The sequence below is a fragment of the Oncorhynchus kisutch genome, unplaced genomic scaffold (genome assembly GCF_002021735.2).
Source record: "Oncorhynchus kisutch isolate 150728-3 unplaced genomic scaffold, Okis_V2 Okis09a-Okis19a_hom, whole genome shotgun sequence".
NCBI lineage: Eukaryota > Metazoa > Chordata > Actinopteri > Salmoniformes > Salmonidae > Oncorhynchus > Oncorhynchus kisutch.
In genome coordinates, this window is record NW_022261985.1 from 17,869,081 (window position 1) to 17,889,571 (window position 20,491).

General features: G+C 48.3%; 1 protein-coding gene across 1 annotated transcript in view; it reads left to right on the forward strand.

Moving 5' to 3' along the window:
- LOC109888091 (neurotrophin-3-like) overlaps positions 1-17,006 on the forward strand; it is a 118,863-nt gene extending 101,857 nt beyond the window's left edge. The window contains exon 2 of the mRNA XM_031815476.1: positions 12,544-17,006. Within this exon, the coding sequence (XP_031671336.1) occupies positions 12,544-13,353 (810 nt within the window). The 3' untranslated portion in view covers positions 13,354-17,006. The remainder of the gene's footprint in view (positions 1-12,543) is intronic.
- Positions 17,007-20,491: the final 3,485 nt, after the last annotated feature.

The window sequence follows — 20,491 nt, forward strand, 5'->3', positions numbered from 1 at the left end:
AACTGTCCTGTTTGATATGACAACACAGTGTGCAGCATTGAACTGTCCTGTTTGATATGACAACACAGAGTGCAGTATTGAACTGTCCTGTTTGATATGACAACACAGCGTGCAGCATTGAACTGTCCTGTTTGATATGACAACACAGTGTGCAGCATTGAACTGTCCTGTTTGATATGACAACACAGCGTGCAGCATTGAACTGTCCTGTTTGATATGACAACACAGTGTGCAGCATTGAACTGTCCTGTTTGATATGACAACACAGTGTGCAGCATTGCAGTGTCCTGTTTGATATGACAACACAGTGTGCAGTATTGAACTGTCCTGTTTGATATGACAACACAGCGTGCAGCATTGAACTGTCCTGTTTGATATGACAAGACAGCTTGCAGCATTGAACTGTCCTGTTTGACATTCCAACACAGCATGCAGCATTGCAGTGTCCTGAGGCATTACTAATAACAGAGGTCCTGTGGTATACTTCCTATTCTGTGGGCACGATCACCACCCAGTAAACAGTGATTCTTCATGGAAGCTTCCCAAATCAACATCACAAGACCAGGTTATTTCAAAGTTAAGCGGATAAGTATTCCTCCCCTCCTCTGGCCAGATCACAGCGGTTAACGGGACGCTCTGTAAGAAACCATTGTCTTGAAATGAAAAAAATCCTGGGGGCCGAAAGCGAGCCTGTTTTTTTTAGGTAATTTTCTATTTTGGTTCTGTGGGGAGCTGTTCTCTTGTGGTTCTGGGAAGCATCACAAAGCTCTACATTAAGCGTCTCTGTGGCTGCCCCCCTCCAGCCCAGAGACACTATTGGATCATAAGTGACTCTCTATAGCTGCTCCCCTCTTGGCCCTACAGACCGGAGATACATGACCAAAAGTATATGGACACAGGTTACCTTCCATCTTAAGTCATGTCCTCAAAACGTTCAGTGACAGAGGCCCAACAAGGAGGAGCCCGTAGCTGGATTTGTCTCCCGATTCATTCTTTGGGATGACTGAAGCCAAGTGGGTGACTGAAGCCTGCTTGTTTTAAGTGGGGTACATGGGTCCCCCTCCTCTCCATCTCCCCATCCAAATCTGTAGTTGGTTGCATTTCCTAAAGCCTAACTAATTCACTTTTACGTGATATGCTATCACATTGTCACTTTATGTTGTTTATCTCAAGAATTCGGACGGGAGATGAGTGTTACAAATTGTACGAATCAATGGGTCCTGAATTCCTACGGCTTTAATCATTTTTGAATTGTCAAATGATGTCTCACCATGATTTCTCACCTTTGAGTGTTCATGTTGATCAATATTTTGACATGCTGGCCTATTGTAAATGATCGGTTAGCATGCAGTAATAACTGTTAGCATGCAGCATTTTACTATGGTGTTAAATGCTGAGTTGTAGTCGATGAACAGCATTCTTACATAGGTATTCCTCTTGTCCAGATGGGTTAGGGCAGTGTGCAGTGTGGTTTCGATTGCATCGCCTGTGGACCTATTGGGGCGGTAAGTAAATTGGAGTGGGTCTAGGTTGTCAGGTAGGGTGGAGGTGATATGGTCCTTGACTAGTCTCTCAAAGCACTTCATGATGACGGAAGTGAGTGCTACGGGACGATAGTCATTTAGCTCAGTTACCTTAGCTTTCTTGGGAACAGGAACAATGGTGGCCCTCTTGAAGCATGTGGGAACAGCAGACTTGGATAGGGATTGATTGAATATGTCCGTAAACACACCAGCCAGATGGTCTGCGCATGCTCTGAGGACGCGGCTGGGGATGCCGTCTGGGCCGGCAGCCTTGCGAGGGTTAACACGTTTAAATGTTTTACTGACGTTGGCTGCGGTGAAGGAGAGCCTGCAGCTTTTGGTAGCGGGCCATGTCGGTGGCACTGTGTTGTCCTCAAAGCGAGCAAAGAAGTTGTTTAGTCTGTCTGGGAGCAAGACATCGGTGTCCGCGATGGGGCTGGTTTTCCTTTTGTAATCCGTGATTGACTGTAGACCCTGCCACATACCTCTCATACCTCTCAATACATACAATTGTGAACATATTGTAATTTCTAATGCTAATGCAGAGGCACCAATATATTGTCCAGTCCACTTATTGTATGCTGTTTCTATGTACATTCCCTTATGTCTAACATTCTAAGGCGTCTCAGGTTTTACTCATTCTGCTGAAGAAGTGTATCAGAAGTGTATTCTGAAATTAGTTACAAAACAGTAGAAATGCAGTGTTGTGTTTCTGCTGTTTCTCTGATATTCAACAGTCCATTACTAGCTCTGTTGACCATGAGAGCATTTTGCCAGAGAAAATGGGTTGAGGCCTACTATTTAGGCTCGAAATGACATGTGGTCCATTGTTTACCTGGTCATCAATGACATGTGACCCGTTGTTACCTTGCTACCTGGCAACGACCACAAGGGTGTTTCAAAGAGCTGTCAGTCAAGGCGAGCTCATGAATATAAGCTCCCGATCCACTCAGTCTGTTCTTTCAGACTTCCTGATAGTTAGAGATGAGAGAAAAGGTACAGTTTCTTTCATTCTGAGCATAAAAATATTATTGGTAATGTTTTGGTCATTTATTTTTACTTGGGAACTAGGATGACTGTGCTGGGCCTTTAAAGAAAGTTAACATTCAGAGAAAGTTAAGAAACAACATTCTTCTGTGGGAATTTCAGTACTTCAGCATAACTTTTTCTGCAGGTCTACTCATGGTTCTATTTGAAGTCATGTTCTCAGAACATTAAGAAAACCGTAAAAACCACCAGAAAACATTAGTAACGTTCAAAGAACAGTCTAAGAATGTAATTTAAAAACATATACATTCCATTATCAGCATCAACAAAGCTCTCCATCCTCCATCTTGTTAAGTGTGTTCAGGTGTGTTGTCTGCAACCACTAATTGGCTACACCAGATCCTAATGAGTGCTTGTTTCCTTTGAAATGAGGTCTGTTTGAATAGAATGAAATGAACAGCTTTGTATGCGTAAACAAACATGACATGCTAGCTCCAGCCTGGAGGCACAGTGGACTAGGTCCATGGATAGAGAATACAGGGCCTTCAGAAAGTATCCTTACCACTTATTCCACGTTGTGTTGTGACAGCCTGAATTCAAAATCAATTCAATTATATATTTTTCTCACCCATCTACACACAATACCTCATAATGACAAAGTGAAAACAGGTTTTTAGATACTTAGTAGAAGCACCTTTGGCAGTGATTACTGCTGTGAGTCTTTCTGGGTACGTTTCTAAGAGCTTTCCACACCTAGATTGTGCAATATTTGCCCATTTTTCTTCAGAATTCTTCAAACTCTGTCAACTGCAACTGTAACTTGGCCACTCAAGAACAGTCACTGTCTTCTTGTTAAGCAATTCCAGTGTAGATTTGGCCTTGGGTTTTAGGTTATGAGGAAGAGGACTAGAACTGGGGCCAAGGTAGAGGACTGGAACTGGGGCCGAGGTCGGGGACTGGAACTGGGGCCGAGGTAGAGGACTGGAACTGGGGCCAAGGTAGAGGACTGGAGCTGGAGCTTAGGTAGAGGACTGGAACTGGGGCCAAGGTAGAGAGCTGGAGCTGGAGCTGAGGTAGAGGACTGGAACTGGGGCCAAGGTAGAGAGCTGGAGCTGGAGCTGAGGTAGAAGACTGGAGCTGGAGCCGAGGTAGAGGACTGGAGCTGGAGCTGAGGTAGACTGCTGGAGCTGGGGACAAGGTAGAGGACTGGAGCTGGAGCTGAGGTAGACTGCTGGAGCTGGGGCCAAGGTAGAGGGCTGGAACTGGGGCCGAGGTAGAGGGCTGGAGCTGGAGCCAAGGTAGAGGACTGGAACTGGGGCCAAGGTAGAGGACTGGAGCTGGAGCTTAGGTAGAGGACTGGAACTGGGGCCAAGGTAGAGAGCTGGAGCTGGAGCTGAGGTAGAAGACTGGAGCTGGAGCCGAGGTAGAGGACTGGAGCTGGAGCTGAGGTAGACTGCTGGAGCTGGGGACAAGGTAGAGGACTGGAGCTGGAGCTGAGGTAGACTGCTGGAGCTGGGGCCAAGGTAGAGGGCTGGAACTGGGGCCGAGGTAGAGGGCTGGAGCTGGAGCCAAGGTAGAGGGCTGGAGCTGGGGCTAAGGTAGAGGACTGGAGCTGGGACCAAGGTAGAGGGCTGAGGCTGTGGTAGGGGGCTGGTATAATGCCAAAGGCAGTGGCTGAAACTGGGAGAGTTTCTATCCACTAGCAGTCCTGTGGTCTAAAGTATTAGATCAGAACTCTGTCTCTGTGCCCTGACTGAACCAGTCTACCCTTTACCATGTCTTTATCAGTCTGCCCTTTACCATGTCTTTATCAGTCTGCCCTTTACCATGTCTTTATCAGTCTGCCCTTTACCATGTCTTTATTAGTCAGCCCTTTACCATGTCTTTATCAGTCTGCCCTTTCCATGTCTTTATCAGTCTGCCCTTTACCATGTCTTTATCAGTCTGCCCTTTCCATGTCTTTATCAGTCTGCCCTTTACCATGTCTTTATCAGTCTGCCCTTTCCATGTCTATCAGTCTGCCCTTTACGATGTCTTTATCAGTCTGCCCTTTACCATGTCTTTATCTGTCAGCCCTTTATCAGTCTGCCCTTCCATGTCTTTATCAGTCTGCCCTTTACCATGTCTTTATCAGTCTGCCCTTTCCATGTCTTATCAGTCTGCCCTTTACCATGTCTTTATCAGTCTGCCCTTTACCATGTCTTTATCAGTCTGCCCTTTCCATGTCTTTATCAGTCTGCTCTTTACCATGTCTTTATCAGTCTGCCCTTTACCATGTCTTTATCAGTCTGCCCTTCACCATGTCTTTATCAGTCTGCCCTTTCCATGTCTTTATCAGTCTGCCCTTTACCATGTCTTTATCTGTCAGCCCTTTCCATGTCTTTATCTGTCAGCCCTTTACCATGTCTTTATCAGTCTGCCCTTTACCATGTCTTTATCTGTCAGCCCTTTCCATGTCTTTATCTGTCAGCCCTTTCCATGTCTTTATCTGTCAGCCCTTTACCATGTCTTATCAGTCTGCCCTTTACCATGTCTTTATCAGTCTGCCCTTTCCATGTCTTTATCAGTCTGCCCTTTACCATGTCTTTATCTGTCAGCCCTTTCCATGTCTTTATCTGTCAGCCCTTTACCATGTCTTTATCAGTCTGCCCTTTACCATGTCTTTATCTGTCAGCCCTTTCCATGTCTTTATCTGTCAGCCCTTTCCATGTCTTTATCTGTCAGCCCTTTACCATGTCTTTATCAGTCTGCCCTTTACCATGTCTTTATCAGTCTGCCCTTTCCATGTCTTTATCAGTCTGCCCTTTACCATGTCTTTATCTGTCAGCCCTTTCCATGTCTTTATCGGTCAGCCCTTTCCACGTCTTTATCAGTCTGCCCTTTACCATGTCTTTATCAGTCTGCCCTTTACCATGTCTTTATCAGTCTGCCCTTTACCATGTCTTTATCAGTCTGCCCTTTACCATGTCTTTATCTGTCAGCCCTTTCCATGTCTTTATCTGTCAGCCCTTTCCATGTCTTTATCAGTCTGCCCTTTACCATGTCTTTATCAGTCTGCCCTTTCCATGTCTTTATCAGTCTGCCCTTTCCATGTCTTTATCAGTCTGCCCTTTACCATGTCTTGATCTGTCAGCCCTTTCCATGTCTTTATCTGTCAGCCCTTTCCATGTCTTTATCAGTCTGCCCTTTACCATGTCTTTATCAGTCTGCCCTTTCCATGTCTTTATCAGTCTGCCCTTTCCATGTCTTTATCTGTCAGCCCTTTCCATGTCTTTATCTGTCAGCCCTTTACCATGTCTTTATCTGTCTGCCCTTTACCATGTCTTTATCAGTCTGCCCTTTCCATGTCTTTATCAGTCTGCCCTTTACCATGTCTTTATCTGTCAGCCCTTTCCATGTCTTTATCTGTCAGCCCTTTACCATGTCTTTATCTGTCAGCCCTTTACCATGTCTTTATCTGTCAGCCCTTTACCATGTCTTTATCAGTCTGCCCTTTACCATGTCTTTATCAGTCTGCCCTTTACCATGTCTTTATCAGTCTGCCCTTTACCATGTCTTTATCAGTCTGCCCTTTCCATGTCTTTATCAGTCTGCCCTTTACCATGTCTTTAACAGTCTCCCCATTTGGGAGAGCCAAATGATGAGGTTTGTAAAGTGATTTCTCCCCATATCCCCATTTGGGAGAGCCAAATGATGAGGTTTGTAAAGTGATTTCTCCCCATATCCCCATTTGGGAGAGCCAAATGATGAGGTTTGTAAAGTGATTTCTCCCCATATCCCCATTTGGGAGAGCCAAATGATGAGGTTTGTAAAGTGATTTCTCCCCATATCCCCATTTGGGAGAGCCAAATGATGAGGTTTGTAAAGTGATTTCTCCCCATATCCCCATTTGGGAGAGCCAAATGATGAGGTTTGTAAAGTGATTTCTCCCCATATCCCCATTTGGGAGAGCCAAATGATGAGGTTTGTAAAGTGATTTCTCCCCATATCCCCATTTGGGAGAGCCAAATGATGAGGTTTGTAAAGTGATTTCTCCCCATATCCCCATTTGGGAGAGCCAAATGATGAGGTTTGTAAAGTGATTTCTCCCCATATCCCCATTTGGGAGAGCCAAATGATGAGGTTTGTAAAGTGATTTCTCCCCATATCCCCATTTGGGAGAGCCAAATGATGAGGTTTGTAAAGTGATTTCTCCCCATATCCCCATTTGGGAGAGCCAAATGATGTTTGTTTAATTTATTACAGTTCTCCCAGAAGTGGTTTAATTCTATGAATTCCTCAACTCCATCCAGCTGATTTCTAATGTTCTGTTCCTCTGTTCTCAGGGTGTGTTTGTATTGCTTCAGTGTTTCTCCATATTGAAGGCCTATATTTTTGTTGTCTGGTTCTCTGTGTTTTTGATTAGATATATTTCTCAATGACTTCTTTAGATTTCTCCAATCATTATCGAACCATTTTTCATTATCTCATGGGGCCTCTGGAGGGTAGAGAAGGGACTCAGCGCTGAGGGGGACATGGGGCCTCTGGAGGGTAGAGAAGGGACTCAGCGCTGAGGGGACATGGAGGGTAGAGAAGGGACTCAGCGCTGAGGGGGAGTGGGGACATGGGGCCTCTGGAGGGTAGAGAAGGGACTCAGCGCTGAGGGGGAGTGGGGACATGGGGCCTCTGGAGGGTAGAGAAGGGACTCAGCGCTGAGGGGGAGTGGGGACATGGGGCCTCTGGAGGGTAGAGAAGGGACTCAGCGCTGAGGGGGACATGGGGCCTCTGGAGGGTAGAGAAGGGACTCAGCACTGAGAGGGACATGGGGCCTCTGGAGGGTAGAGAAGGGACTCAGCCCTGAGGGGGAGTGGGGACATGGGGCCTCTGGAGGGTAGAGAAGGGACTCAGCGCTGAGGGGGAGTGGGGACATGGGGCCTCTGGAGGGTAGAGAAGGGACTCAGCGCTGAGGGGGACATGGGGCCTCTGGAGGGTAGAGAAGGGACTCAGTGCTGAGGGGGAGTGGGGACATGGAGGGTAGAGAAGGGACTCAGCCCTGAGGGGGAGTGGGGACATGGGGCCTCTGGAGGGTAGAGAAGGGACTCAGCGCTGAGGGGGAGTGGGGACATGGGGCCTCTGGAGGGTAGAGAAGGGACTCAGCGCTGAGGGGGACATGGGGCCTCTGGAGGGTAGAGAAGGGACTCAGTGCTGAGGGGGAGTGGGGACATGGAGGGTAGAGAAGGGACTCAGCGCTGAGGGGGAGTGGGGACATGGGGCCTCTGGAGGGTAGAGAAGGGACTCAGCGCTGAGGGGGAGTGGGGACATGGGGCCTCTGGAGGGTAGAGAAGGGACTCAGCGCTGAGGGGACATGGGGCCTCTGGAGGGTAGAGAAGGGACTCAGCCCTGAGGGGGACATGGGGCCTCTGGAGGGTAGAGAAGGGACTCAGCCCTGAGGGGGACATGGGGCCTCTGGAGGGTAGAGAAGGGACTCAGCCCTGAGGGGGACATGGGGCCTCTGGAGGGTAGAGAAGGGACTCAGCGCTGAGGGGGACATGGGGCCTCTGGAGGGTAGAGAAGGGACTCAGCCCTGAGGGGGAGTGGGGACATGGGGCCTCTGGAGGGTAGAGAAGGGACTCAGCGCTGAGGGGGAGTGGGGACATGGGGCCTCTGGAGGGTAGAGAAGGGACTCAGCGCTGAGGGGGAGTGGGGACATGGGGCCTCTGGAGGGTAGAGAAGGGACTCAGCGCTGAGGGGGAGTGGGGACATGGGGCCTCTGGAGGGTAGAGAAGGGACTCAGCGCTGAGGGGGACATGGGGCCTCTGGAGGGTAGAGAAGGGACTCAGCGCTGAGGGGGAGTGGGGACATGGGGCCTCTGGAGGGTAGAGAAGGGACTCAGCCCTGAGGGGGACATGGGGCCTCTGGAGGGTAGAGAAGGGACTCAGCGCTGAGGGGGAGTGGGGACATGGAGGGTAGAGAAGGGACTCAGCACTGAGGGGGACATGGGGCCTCTGGAGGGTAGAGAAGGGACTCAGCGCTGAGGGGGAGTGGGGACATGGGGCCTCTGGAGGGTAGAGAAGGGACTCAGCGCTGAGGGGGAGTGGGGACATGGGGCCTCTGGAGGGTAGAGAAGGGACTCAGCGCTGAGGGGGACATGGAGCCTCTGGAGGGTAGAGAAGGGACTCAGCGCTGAGGGGACATGGGGCCTCTGGAGGGTAGAGAAGGGACTCAGCGCTGAGGGGGACATGGAGCCTCTGGAGGGTAGAGAAGGGACTCAGCGCTGAGGGGGAGTGGGGACATGGGGCCTCTGTGCTCTGCTACTGCTGCTGTTCTGCTGCCACGGTGCCATGGCAACCGTTTTTGTTAGTCTGCTGCTGTTGCTAGCTAGCTCTAATTTAGCTCAAAAACAGCAAAAAGAGTAAAACATCTTCAAACTAAAAAACAACAGAAGATATATTAAAGTTAGAGTCCCTGATCCTTCTTGGTTGACTCACTCAGTTTAGTTGTTTGATGTAGTTGTATGAACTCCCCTTGCTAGGTTTGTTCTAGCTACATTTTTCTGGCTAGCTTGTTAGCCTATTGGCTAGGTTTATGTTGTGTAGCTAGCTAGCGAAGTCAAAACCTCTTCACTTGAGGCGCAAAGTAAATGTTTTATATATTGTGATTGAACAGAGTTGTTGTTCATCACTTCTTATCTTGAATTATTTTGAGATTAGAGTGTTTATCTCATTCTGTAGCTCTCTCTTTCTCTGTCATTCACAATCTGGATGACAATAATGATCTGTGCCTCAGTGAGAGTCATTATCTACCTGCCAGGGTCTCTGTAGCCAACAGGAATAAACTAGTTCTTCAGGGTGTATCAGAGCAGTGTGTACTACTACTGTATTGGTTTCTCCCGTTTAGGCCTGATCCGTTTCTTCCCTCGGGACATCTACTGCCGTCACACAGACTACTTCCTGATCTGTATGGTGGAGGGTGAAGACATCCCCTAGATGCTGGTCTTGGGTCAGTTTTATATTGTCCCCCACTTATGGTTAAGGTTAGGATTGGGGAAGGTGAAGCTGATCCTAGATCTGTTCATAGGGGAACTTCAACCCATGTGTTGCAATCACGTCAGACTTGTAAGAGTTTGGACAGGTTTCCTCTCGGCATGGCGTCTGGAGTCTATAGTAGCAGCAGAGCTAGACGCAACATTGCTGCTAATGTTACATTATATTAGCAGAGACCAGTGATTCACACACCTGCTTTGACCCTTGACCTCAAATAATAGAAATAGAATCTCATTCTAGTTCTGTGCCTCAAATGTTGTTGTGACCAAATGAGCAACTGGATGCCCCAGGCTACAGATCAGTGTTTCAAGGAACTGGCCTCAACCCAGCAGAATGTCTACATCCCTAATAGACTGTAAACCACTAGCTGATGAACTGTACAACTCTGAATAACTCTGGTCTCAGCCCTTGGTATCCCCGTCACACAGAGGTAAACTTCACCAGCTCCCAGTTCCCCTCCTGTTTCATGTTCCCACTCCTCCCCCTCCTCCTCCTCCTCCTAGGCCCGCTCCTGTTTCATGTTCCCACTCCTCCTCCTCCTCGTCCCTCTCCCCCTCCTCCTCCTAGTCCCTCTCCCCCTCCTCCTCCTAGTCCCTCTCCCCCTCCTCCTCCTAGTCCCTCTCCCCCTCCTCCTCCTAGTCCCTCTCCCCCTCCTCCTCCTAGGCCCCCTCCCCCTCCTCCTCCTACTCCTAGTCCCTCTCCCCCTCCTCCTCCTAGTCCCTCTCCCCCTCCTCCTCCTAGTCCCCCTTCCCCTACTCCTAGTCCCCCTCCCCCTCCTCCTCCTCCTAGTCCCTCTCCCCCTCCTCCTAGTCCCTCTCCCCCTCCTCCTCCTAGTCCCCCTCCTCCTCCTCCTCCTAGTCCCTCTCCCCCTCCTCCTCCTAGTCCCTCTCCCCCTCCTCCTCCTAGTCCCCCTTCCCCTACTCCTAGTCCCCCTCCCCCTCCTCCTACTCCTAGTCATTTTGACATGATTTTCTAGATTCAGAACATAAAATCAATCAATCAAATGTATTTATAAAGTCCTTTTTACATCAGCCGATGTCACAAAGTGCTGTACAGAAACCCAGCCTAAATCCCAAACACAGGCAGAAGCACGGTGGCTAGGAAAAACTCCCTAGAGAGGGGGAGAGGGAAGGCCAGTCCTCTTCTGGCTGTGTCGGGTTGAGATTATAACAGAACATGGCCAAGATGTTCAAACGTTCATAGATGACCAGCAGGGTCAAATAATAATAATAATGACAGTGGTTGTAGAGGGTGCAACAGGTCAGCACCTCAGGAGTAAATGTCAGTTGGCTTTTCATAGACGATCATTCAAAGTTAGAGACAGCAGGTGCGGTAGAGAGAGAGTCGAAAACAGCAGGTCCGGGACAAGGTAGAATGTCCGGTGAACAGGTCAGGGTTCCATAGCCGCAGGTAGAACAGTTGAAAGTGGAGCAGCAGCACGGCCAGGTGGACTGGGGACAGCAAGGAGTCATCATGCCAGGTAGTCCTGAGGCATGGTCCCAGGGCTCAGGTCCTCCGGAAGGGGAGGGAGAGGGAGAGAATTAGAGAGAGCACACTTAAATTCACACAGGACACCCGATAAGACAGGAGAAATACTCCAGATATAACGGACTGACCCTAGCCCCCCGACACATAAACTACTGCAGCATAAATACTGGAGGCTGAGACAGGAGGGGTCAGGAGACACTGTGACCCCACCGATGATACCCCCGGACAGGGCCAAACAGGAAGGATATAACCCCACCCACTTTGCCAAAGCACAGCCCCCACACCACTAGAGGGATATCTTCAACCACCAACTTACTACCCTGAGACAAGGCCGAGTATAGCCCACGAAGATCTCCCCCACGGAACAAACCCAAGGGGGGTGGGGCCAACCCGGACAGGAAGATCATGTCAGTGACTCAACCCACTCAAGTGACGCACCCCTCCTAGGGACGGCATGGAAGAGCACCAGTAAGCCAGTTACTCAGCCGGCCAGGCAGAGACATCAAGAGTGGTTCATCGCTCCAGTGCCTTTCCATTCATAAAACAACATCCATAATGTTCCAGGACTAATCCTATTAGCATTTTGGGATGATTCTAGATTCAGAACATATAACAACATCCATAATGTTCCAGGACTAATCCTATTAGCATTTTGGCATGATTCTAGATTCAGAACATATAACATCCATAATGTTCCAGGACTAATCCTATTAGCATTTTGGCATGATTCTAGATTCAGAACATAAAACATCCATAATGTTCCAGGACTAATCCTATTAGCATTTTGGCATGATTCTAGATTCAGAACATAAAACAACATTCATAATGTTCCAGGACTAATCCTATTAGCATTTTGGCATGATTCTAGATTCAGAACATATAACAACATCCATAATGTTCCAGGACTAATCCCATTAGCATTTTGGCATGATTCTAGATTCAGAACATAAAACAACATCCATAATGTTCCAGGACTAATCCCATTAGCATTTTGGCATGATTCTAGATTCAGAACATATAACAACATCCATAATGTTCCAGGACTAATCCCATTAGCATTTTGGCATGATTCTGGATTCAGAATATAAAATGTTGATAATGCTCCAGGTGATTAATAAATTATAACTGATCTGAATTAGTAACTGAATCAAGTGGTGTAATTATTGATTATAGGTGATTAATAACTGATATTCCTGTCTCCTCTACTCCACAGATCTTACAGGTGAATCTAGTGGTGTAATTATTGATTATAGGTGATTAATAACTACTATTCTGAATCCTCTACTCCACAGATCTTACAGGTGAATCTAGTGGTGTAATTATTGATTATAGGTGATTAATAACTGATATTCTGTCTCTACTCCACAGATCTTACAGGTGAATCTAGTGGTGTAATTATTGATTATAGGTGATTAATAACTGATATTCTGTCTCTACTCCACAGATCTTACAGGTGAATCTCGTGGTGTAATTATTGATGATAGGTGATTAATAACTGATATCCTGTCTCCTCTACTCCACAGATCTTACAGGTGAATCTAGTGATGTCCATGTTGCTGTATGTGTTGTTCCTAGCTTACCTCTACGGTATCCAGGCAACGCACATGGAGCGCCAGCAGCCCCCGCCCACCCAGGACCCCATCAACTCCCTCATCATCCAGCTGCTGCAGGCGGACCTGACCCGCGGCCGGGGGAGGCAGGGTGAGGGCCAGGACAGGCAGGCCCAGGACACATTGCCACCGTTGGGCCTGCTCGCCATTGACACCCCGCTGGACGACAGTAGATTCCTGGAGAGGCGCAGCTCGCTGTACCAGCCCAGGTCGTCTGACCTGCTGGAGCAGCAGAAACACTACAACTCTCCCCGGGTCCTGCTGAGTGAGCGGGCGCCCCTGCAGCCTCCTCCGCTCTACTCTATAGATGACTACGTGGGCAGCTCTGACAGAACCAACAAGACCCGCAGGAAGAGATACGCTGAACACAAGAGTTACCGCGGGGAGTACTCCGTCTGTGACAGCCAATCACAGTGGGTGACAGACAAGACGAATGCGGTGGACATCAGGGGTCGTCAGGTCACCGTCCTGGATCAGATAAAGATGGGCACCGCTGAAAGCAACTTTGTGAAGCAGTACTTCTATGAGACCAAGTGTCGGACTGCCAAACCTTTTAAGAGCGGCTGTCGCGGCATCGATGACAAACACTGGAACTCGCAGTGTAAGACCTCTCAGACGTACGTCAGAGCTCTGACGCAGGACCGTACCTCTGTGGGCTGGCGCTGGATACGGATAGACACTTCCTGTGTCTGTGCGTTGTCACGGAAACACCGCAGGACGTAAACACACAACCCGACCATAGACATTATGGAATATATTTCCTTATTGTGAAGGGGGGCTGTACATATAAATTATTATTTAAGTTATGTGAAATACATGTCGTTTCTACATGGCTATATATGATATATAAATATAATTGTTATTTATTGAAGTCATCATCAAAGGAAAAAATAAAATAAAAAATTAACCAAGAACTCCTAACATGCGGCTCCACAGCCACCACACAGCCTAGCATCTTCAGACTCAGACCATGGAGCTGGACAGTACAGCCTAGCATCTTCAGACTCAGACCATGGAGCTGGACAGTACAGCCTAGCATCTTCAGACTCAGACCATGGGGCTGGACAGTACAGCCTAGCATGGAGAGACTCTACCATGGGGCTGGACAGTACAGCCTAGCATCTTCAGACTCAGACCATGGGGCTGGACAGTACAGCCTAGCATGGAGAGACTCTACCATGGGGCTGGACAGTACAGCCTAGTGTGGAGAGACTCTACCATTGGGCTGGACAGTACAGCCTAGCATCTTCAGACTCAGACCATTGGGCTGGACAGTACAGCCTAGCATGGAGAGACTCTACCATGGGGCTGGACAGTACAGCCTAGCATGGAGAGACTCTATCATTGCGCTGGACAGTACAGCCTAGCATCTTCAGACTCAGACCATGGATCTGGACTGTACAGCCTAGTGTGGAGAGACTCTACCATGGGGCTGGACAGTACAGCCTAGCATCTTCAGACTCAGACCATGGAGCTGGACAGTACAGCCTAGCATCTTCAGACTCAGACCATGGAGCTGGACAGTACAGCCTAGCATCTTCAGACTCAGACCATGGAGCTGGACAGTACAGCCTGCATGGAGAGACTCTACCATGGGGCTGGACAGTACAGCCTAGTATGGAGAGACTCTATCATTGCGCTGGACAGTACAGCCTAGCATGGAGAGACTCTACTATGGGGCTGGACAGTACAGCCTAGTGTGGAGAGACTCTACCATGGGGCTGGACAGTACAGCCTGCATGGAGAGACTCTACCACTGGGCTGGACAGTACAGCCTAGCATGGAGAGACTCTACCATTGCGCTGGACAGTACAGCCTAGCATGGAGAGACTCTACCATGGGGCTGGACAGTACAGCCTAGTGTGGAGAGACTCTACCATGGGGCTGGACAGTACAGCCTGCATGGAGAGACTCTACCATGGGGCTGGACAGTACAGCCTAGCATGGAGAGACTCTACCATTGCGCTGGACAGTACAGCCTAGTGTGGAGAGACTCTACCATGGGGCTGGACAGTACAGCCTAGTATGGAGAGACTCTACCATTGGGCTGGACAGTACGGCCTAGTATGGAGAGACTCTACCATTGGGCTGGACAGTACAGCCTAGCATCTTCAGACTCAGACCATGGATCTGGACAGTACAGCCTAGCATGGAGAGACTCTACCATGGGGCTGGACAGTACAGCCTAGCATGGAGAGACTCTACCATTGGGCTGGACAGTACAGCCTAGCATCTTCAGACTCAGACCATGGATCTGGACTGTACAGCCTAGCATGGAGAGACTCTACCATGAGGCTGGACAGTACAGCCTAGCATGGAGAGACTCTACCATGAGGCTGGACAGTACAGCCTATTGTGGAGAGACTCTACCATTGGGCTGGACAGTACAGCCTATTGTGGAGAGACTCTACCATTGGGCTGGACAGTACAGCCTAGTATGAAGGGACAACGTGCCTTGTTGATATACCTAGGGCAGCAGATGAAAAATAAGATCACTAGGGGATATGACATCACCAGGTGTGGAGTAGGGGATCTACACTGTCATTCAGCTCATTCTATGACATCACTGCTCTGACTGTTGAAAACAGAAATCTGGTCCAAATGTTATTGTGGACTAAATATGTACTGTCTGGATGTATGGACAAACCACTGTCTGGATGTATGGACAAACCACGAACATGTACGGGTATTCGACAGACCTGCTGACATACGACAGACCTGCTGACATACGACAGACCTGCTGACATACGACAGACCAGACATGTTTGGGTTTTCCATGATGTAGTAACTAAAGGTTTTGCTGTATCATCCAGGCTCAATACCTGAGGTCTGATATGGTACTTTGTTACCAGGCCTCTGGCCTGGAAGAGCTCTGGCTGTAGGGAGGCTGGGCAGTATGTATAGAGCACATGGAGCAGGTCTGTCTGGCCTCATTAGGTCATGTTCCGCTAATGTTATCAGGACCAAAGCCTCTCAGCCCCCTCCTCTCCCTGTTAATCTGGTCCTGTCTGACCGTCTCCAACCTCTAACCCGAAACCCAACGTCTAAGCCTAAAGCCACCTCCACTCTCTAAGCCTAAAGCCACCTCCACTCTCTAAGCCTAAAGCCACCTCCACTCTCTAAGCCTAAAGCCACCTCCACTCTTTAATCCTAAAGCCACCTCCACTCTCTAAGCCTAAAGCCACCTCCACTCTCTAAGCCTAAAGCCACCTCCACTCTTTAATCCTAAAGCCACCTCCACTCTCTAATCCTAAAGCCACCTCCACTCTCTAAGCCTAAAGCCACCTCCACTCTCTAAGCCTAAAGCCACCTCCACTCTCTAAGCCCTAAAGTCACCTCCACTCTCTAAGCCTAAAGCCACCTCCACTCTCTAAGCCTAAAGCCACCTCCACTCTCTAAGCCTAAAGCCACCTCCACTCTCTAAGCCTAAAGCCACCTCCACTCTCTAAGCCTAAAGCCACCTCCACTCTCTAAGCCTAAAGCCACCTCCACTCTCTAAGCATAAAGCCACCTCCACTCTCTAAGCCTAAAGCCATCTCCACTCTCTAAGCCTAAAGCCACCTCCACTCTCTAAGCCTAAAGCCACCTCCACTCTCTAAGCCTAAAGCCACCTCCACTCTCTAAGCCTAAAGCCACCTCCACTCTCTAAGCTTAAAGCCAACTTCTAACCCTGGTGAATGCTCACCTCTATGTTTGGTGATACCCCGCCCTGAGAACAGTGGAACAGTATGATAGACCCTAGTAGAACCTGGTAGAACCTGGTAGAATCTCAGAACCTGGTAGAATCTAGTAGAACCCGAGTGAACCCAGTAGAACCTGATAGAGCTCTGTGATGTCCAGGGCAAGCAGCAGGTAGGTTGAGGTGTTGAGGCAGGTTAGCAGGTAGGTAGCAGGTATCAGGCTCACATCAGGCTGTGCCATAGCTAATGACATGGTGTCTTAGGGAGTGGAAAGCTGCCTAAGGATATGTTCATATGTGCAGAGCTAGGATTGAAACCCCTAAGCTACCCTGTAAGATGCTTTACGACAGGCCAATCCCAGCTTCAGATCACTGTCTGTCGGGTGGGCTTTTACCTAAATCATGCATTGATGTCATTTGTAAGTCTGGAGGACAGAGTTGTGTGTTGCGTAAGACCTCAGACTTCCTGTCGGGTACGAGGTCAGACAGCAATGCCAGAGAGCTATTCATAAGACTTCCAGGTCAGAGGTTAGAGTTTAGAGGTCAGTTGGTTCAGGCTCAGACACTAAATCTGACACCTGTCTATCAAACAAACAACCCAGACCCCTAACCCTACCTCACTAACCCTGACCCCTAACCCTACCTCAGTAACCCTACCTAACCCTGACCCCTAACCCTACCTCACTAACCCTACCTCACTAACCCTACCTAACCCAGACCCCTAACCCTACCTCACTAACCCTACCTAACCCTGACCCCTAACCCTACCTCAGTAACCCTACCTAACCCTGACCCCTAACACTACCTCACTAACCCTACCTGACCCCTAACACTACCTCAGTAACCCTACCTAACCCTGACCCCTAACACTACCTCAGGATCAGAGAACACTGAGAAGACCTGTCAACCTCAATGTATTGGGAGGAACCTCCACACAACCATCACAGAACATTCATACAACCATCACAGAACATCATTTACTTTGAATTTTTACCCCAATTTCATGGTATCCAACTGATAGTTACAGTCTTGTCCCATCGCTGCAACTCCCTTACGGACTCGCGGCGACGGACTCGAGGCGAATGTCGAGAGCCGTGCGTCCTCCGAAATACAACCCAGCCAAGCCGCACTGCTTCTTGACACCATGCTTCCGGCTTAAGCGGTTAAGCCGGAAGCCAGCCGCACCAATGTGTCGGAGGAAACACCGTACACCTGGCGACCGTGTCAGCATGCATTGCACCCGGCCCACCACAGGAGTAGCTAGTGTGGAATGGGACAAGGCCCTCCCCTAACCTGGATGACGCTGGGCCAATTGTGTGCCGTCTCATAGGTCTCCCGGTCGCTGCCGGCTGCGATAGAGCCTGAACTCGAACCCAGGATCTCTAGTGGCACAGCCTTAGACCACTGAGCCACTCGGGAGGCCCCTCATAACATCCATACAACCATCACAGAACAACCTTACAACCATCACAGAACAACCTTACAACCATCACAGAACATTCATACAACCATCTCCTAACATTCATACAACCTTTTCATAACATTCATACAACCATCACAGAACATCCATACAACCATCACAGAACAACCTTACAACCATCACAGAACAACCTTACAACCATCACAGAACAACCTTACAACCATCACAGAACAACCTTACAACCATCACAGAACATCCATACAACCATCACAGAACATCCATACAACCATCACAGAACAACCTTACAACCATCACAGAACATCCATACAACCATCACAGAACAACCTTACAACCATCACAGAACATCCATACAACCATCACAGAACAACCTTACAACCATCACAGAACAACCTTACAACCATCACAGAACAACCTTACAACCATCACAGAACATCCATACAACCATCACAGAACAACCTTACAACCATCACAGAACAACCTTACAACCATCACAGAACATCCATACAACCATCACAGAACATCCATACAACCATCACAGAACAACCTTACAACCATCACAGAACATCCATACAACCATCACAGAACATCCATACAACCATCACAGAACATCCATACAACCATCTCCTAACATCCATACAACCATCACAGAACATCCATACAACCATCACAGAACAACCTTACAACCATCACAGAACAACCTTACAACCATCACAGAACATCCATACAACCATCACAGAACAACCTTACAACCATCACAGAACAACCTTACAACCATCACAGAACATCCATACAACCATCACAGAACAACCTTACAACCATCACAGAACAACCATGCAACCATCACAGAACAACCTTACAACCATCACAGAACAACCATACAACCATCACAGAACATCCATACAACCATCACAGAACAACCTTACAACCATCACAGAACAACCTTACAACCATCACAGAACATCCATACAACCATCACAGAACATCCATACAACCATCACAGAACAACCTTACAACCATCACAGAACATCCATACAACCATCACAGAACATCCATACAACCATCACAGAACATCCATACAACCATCTCCTAACATCCATACAACCATCACAGAACATCCATACAACCATCACAGAACAACCTTACAACCATCACAGAACAACCTTACAACCATCACAGAACATCCATACAACCATCACAGAACAACCTTACAACCATCACAGAACAACCTTACAACCATCACAGAACATCCATACAACCATCACAGAACAACCTTACAACCATCACAGAACAACCATGCAACCATCACAGAACAACCTTACAACCATCACAGAACAACCATGCAACCATCACAGAACAACCTTACAACCATCACAGAACAACCATGCAACCATCACAGAACAACCATGCAACCATCACAGAACAACCATGCAACCATCACAGAACAACCATGCAACCATCACAGAACAACCATGCAACCATCACAGAACAACCATGCAACCATCACAGAACAACCTTACAACCATCACAGAACAACCATGCAACCATCACAGAACAACCTTACAACCATCACAGAACAACCATGCAACCATCACAGAACAACCTTACAACCATCACAGAACAACCATGCAACCATCACAGAACAACCTTACAACCATCACAGAACAACCATGCAACCATCACAGAACAACCTTACAACCATCACAGAACAACCATGCAACCATCACAGAACAACCATGCAACCATCACAGAACAACCATGCAACCATCACAGAACAACCTTACAACCATCACAGAACAACCTTACAACCATCACAGAACATCCATGCAACCATCACAGAACATTTACACAAATTGTAAAGTTCCATCCCACAGGCCACATAGAGACAGCTAAACCAGACCAATTCAGGCAGCTAACCCAGAGTTAACAAAGTTACTAAAGCTTTGATGCAGGGAGGGGGATTGACAGGCTGACAAAGTAAGGAATGAGAGTTTAAACCAGAGGTTATATTTAGGAAGGAGTTTCATAGATTCTCCAACTCCAGTAGGATTATACAGCTATACGATGTTGATACAGGCACCACTAGAAACCATCTGACCCAAATATAGACCTTTAACAACCTGACCATGGAGCTCCTTTACACCAGCAGAGGGGAGGAGGTGAGAGGAAGGGGCGATTCAGACAACAGGGAAATATCAGAAGGGTGGAACCACTGGCCTATATTATGGAACAGAGAAGGGATTATAAGAAGCTGACTGACAGCAGAGACCCGGGGGTGGAAACAGATGGGATTAGAACCAATTACCTATAGGGTAGAACAAAGAGGGGGTTAGAACCAATTACCTATAGGGTGGAACAGAGAGGGGGTTAGAACCAATGACCTATAGAGTGGAACAGAGAGGGGGTTAGAACCAATTACCTATAGAGTGGAACAGAGAGGGGGTTAGAACCAATGACCTATAGAGTGGAACAGAGAGGGGGTTAGAACCAATGACCTATAGAGTGGAACAGAGAGGGGGTTAGAACCAATGACCTATAGAGTGGAACAGAGAGGGGGTAAGAACCAATGACCTATAGAGTGGAACAGAGAGGGGGTTAGAACCAATGACCTATAGAGCGGAACAGAGAGGGGGTTAGAACCAATGACCTATAGAGTGGAACAGAGAGGGGGTTAGAACCAATGACCTATAGAGTGGAACAGAGAGGGGGTTAGAACCAATGACCTATAGAGTGGAACAGAGAGG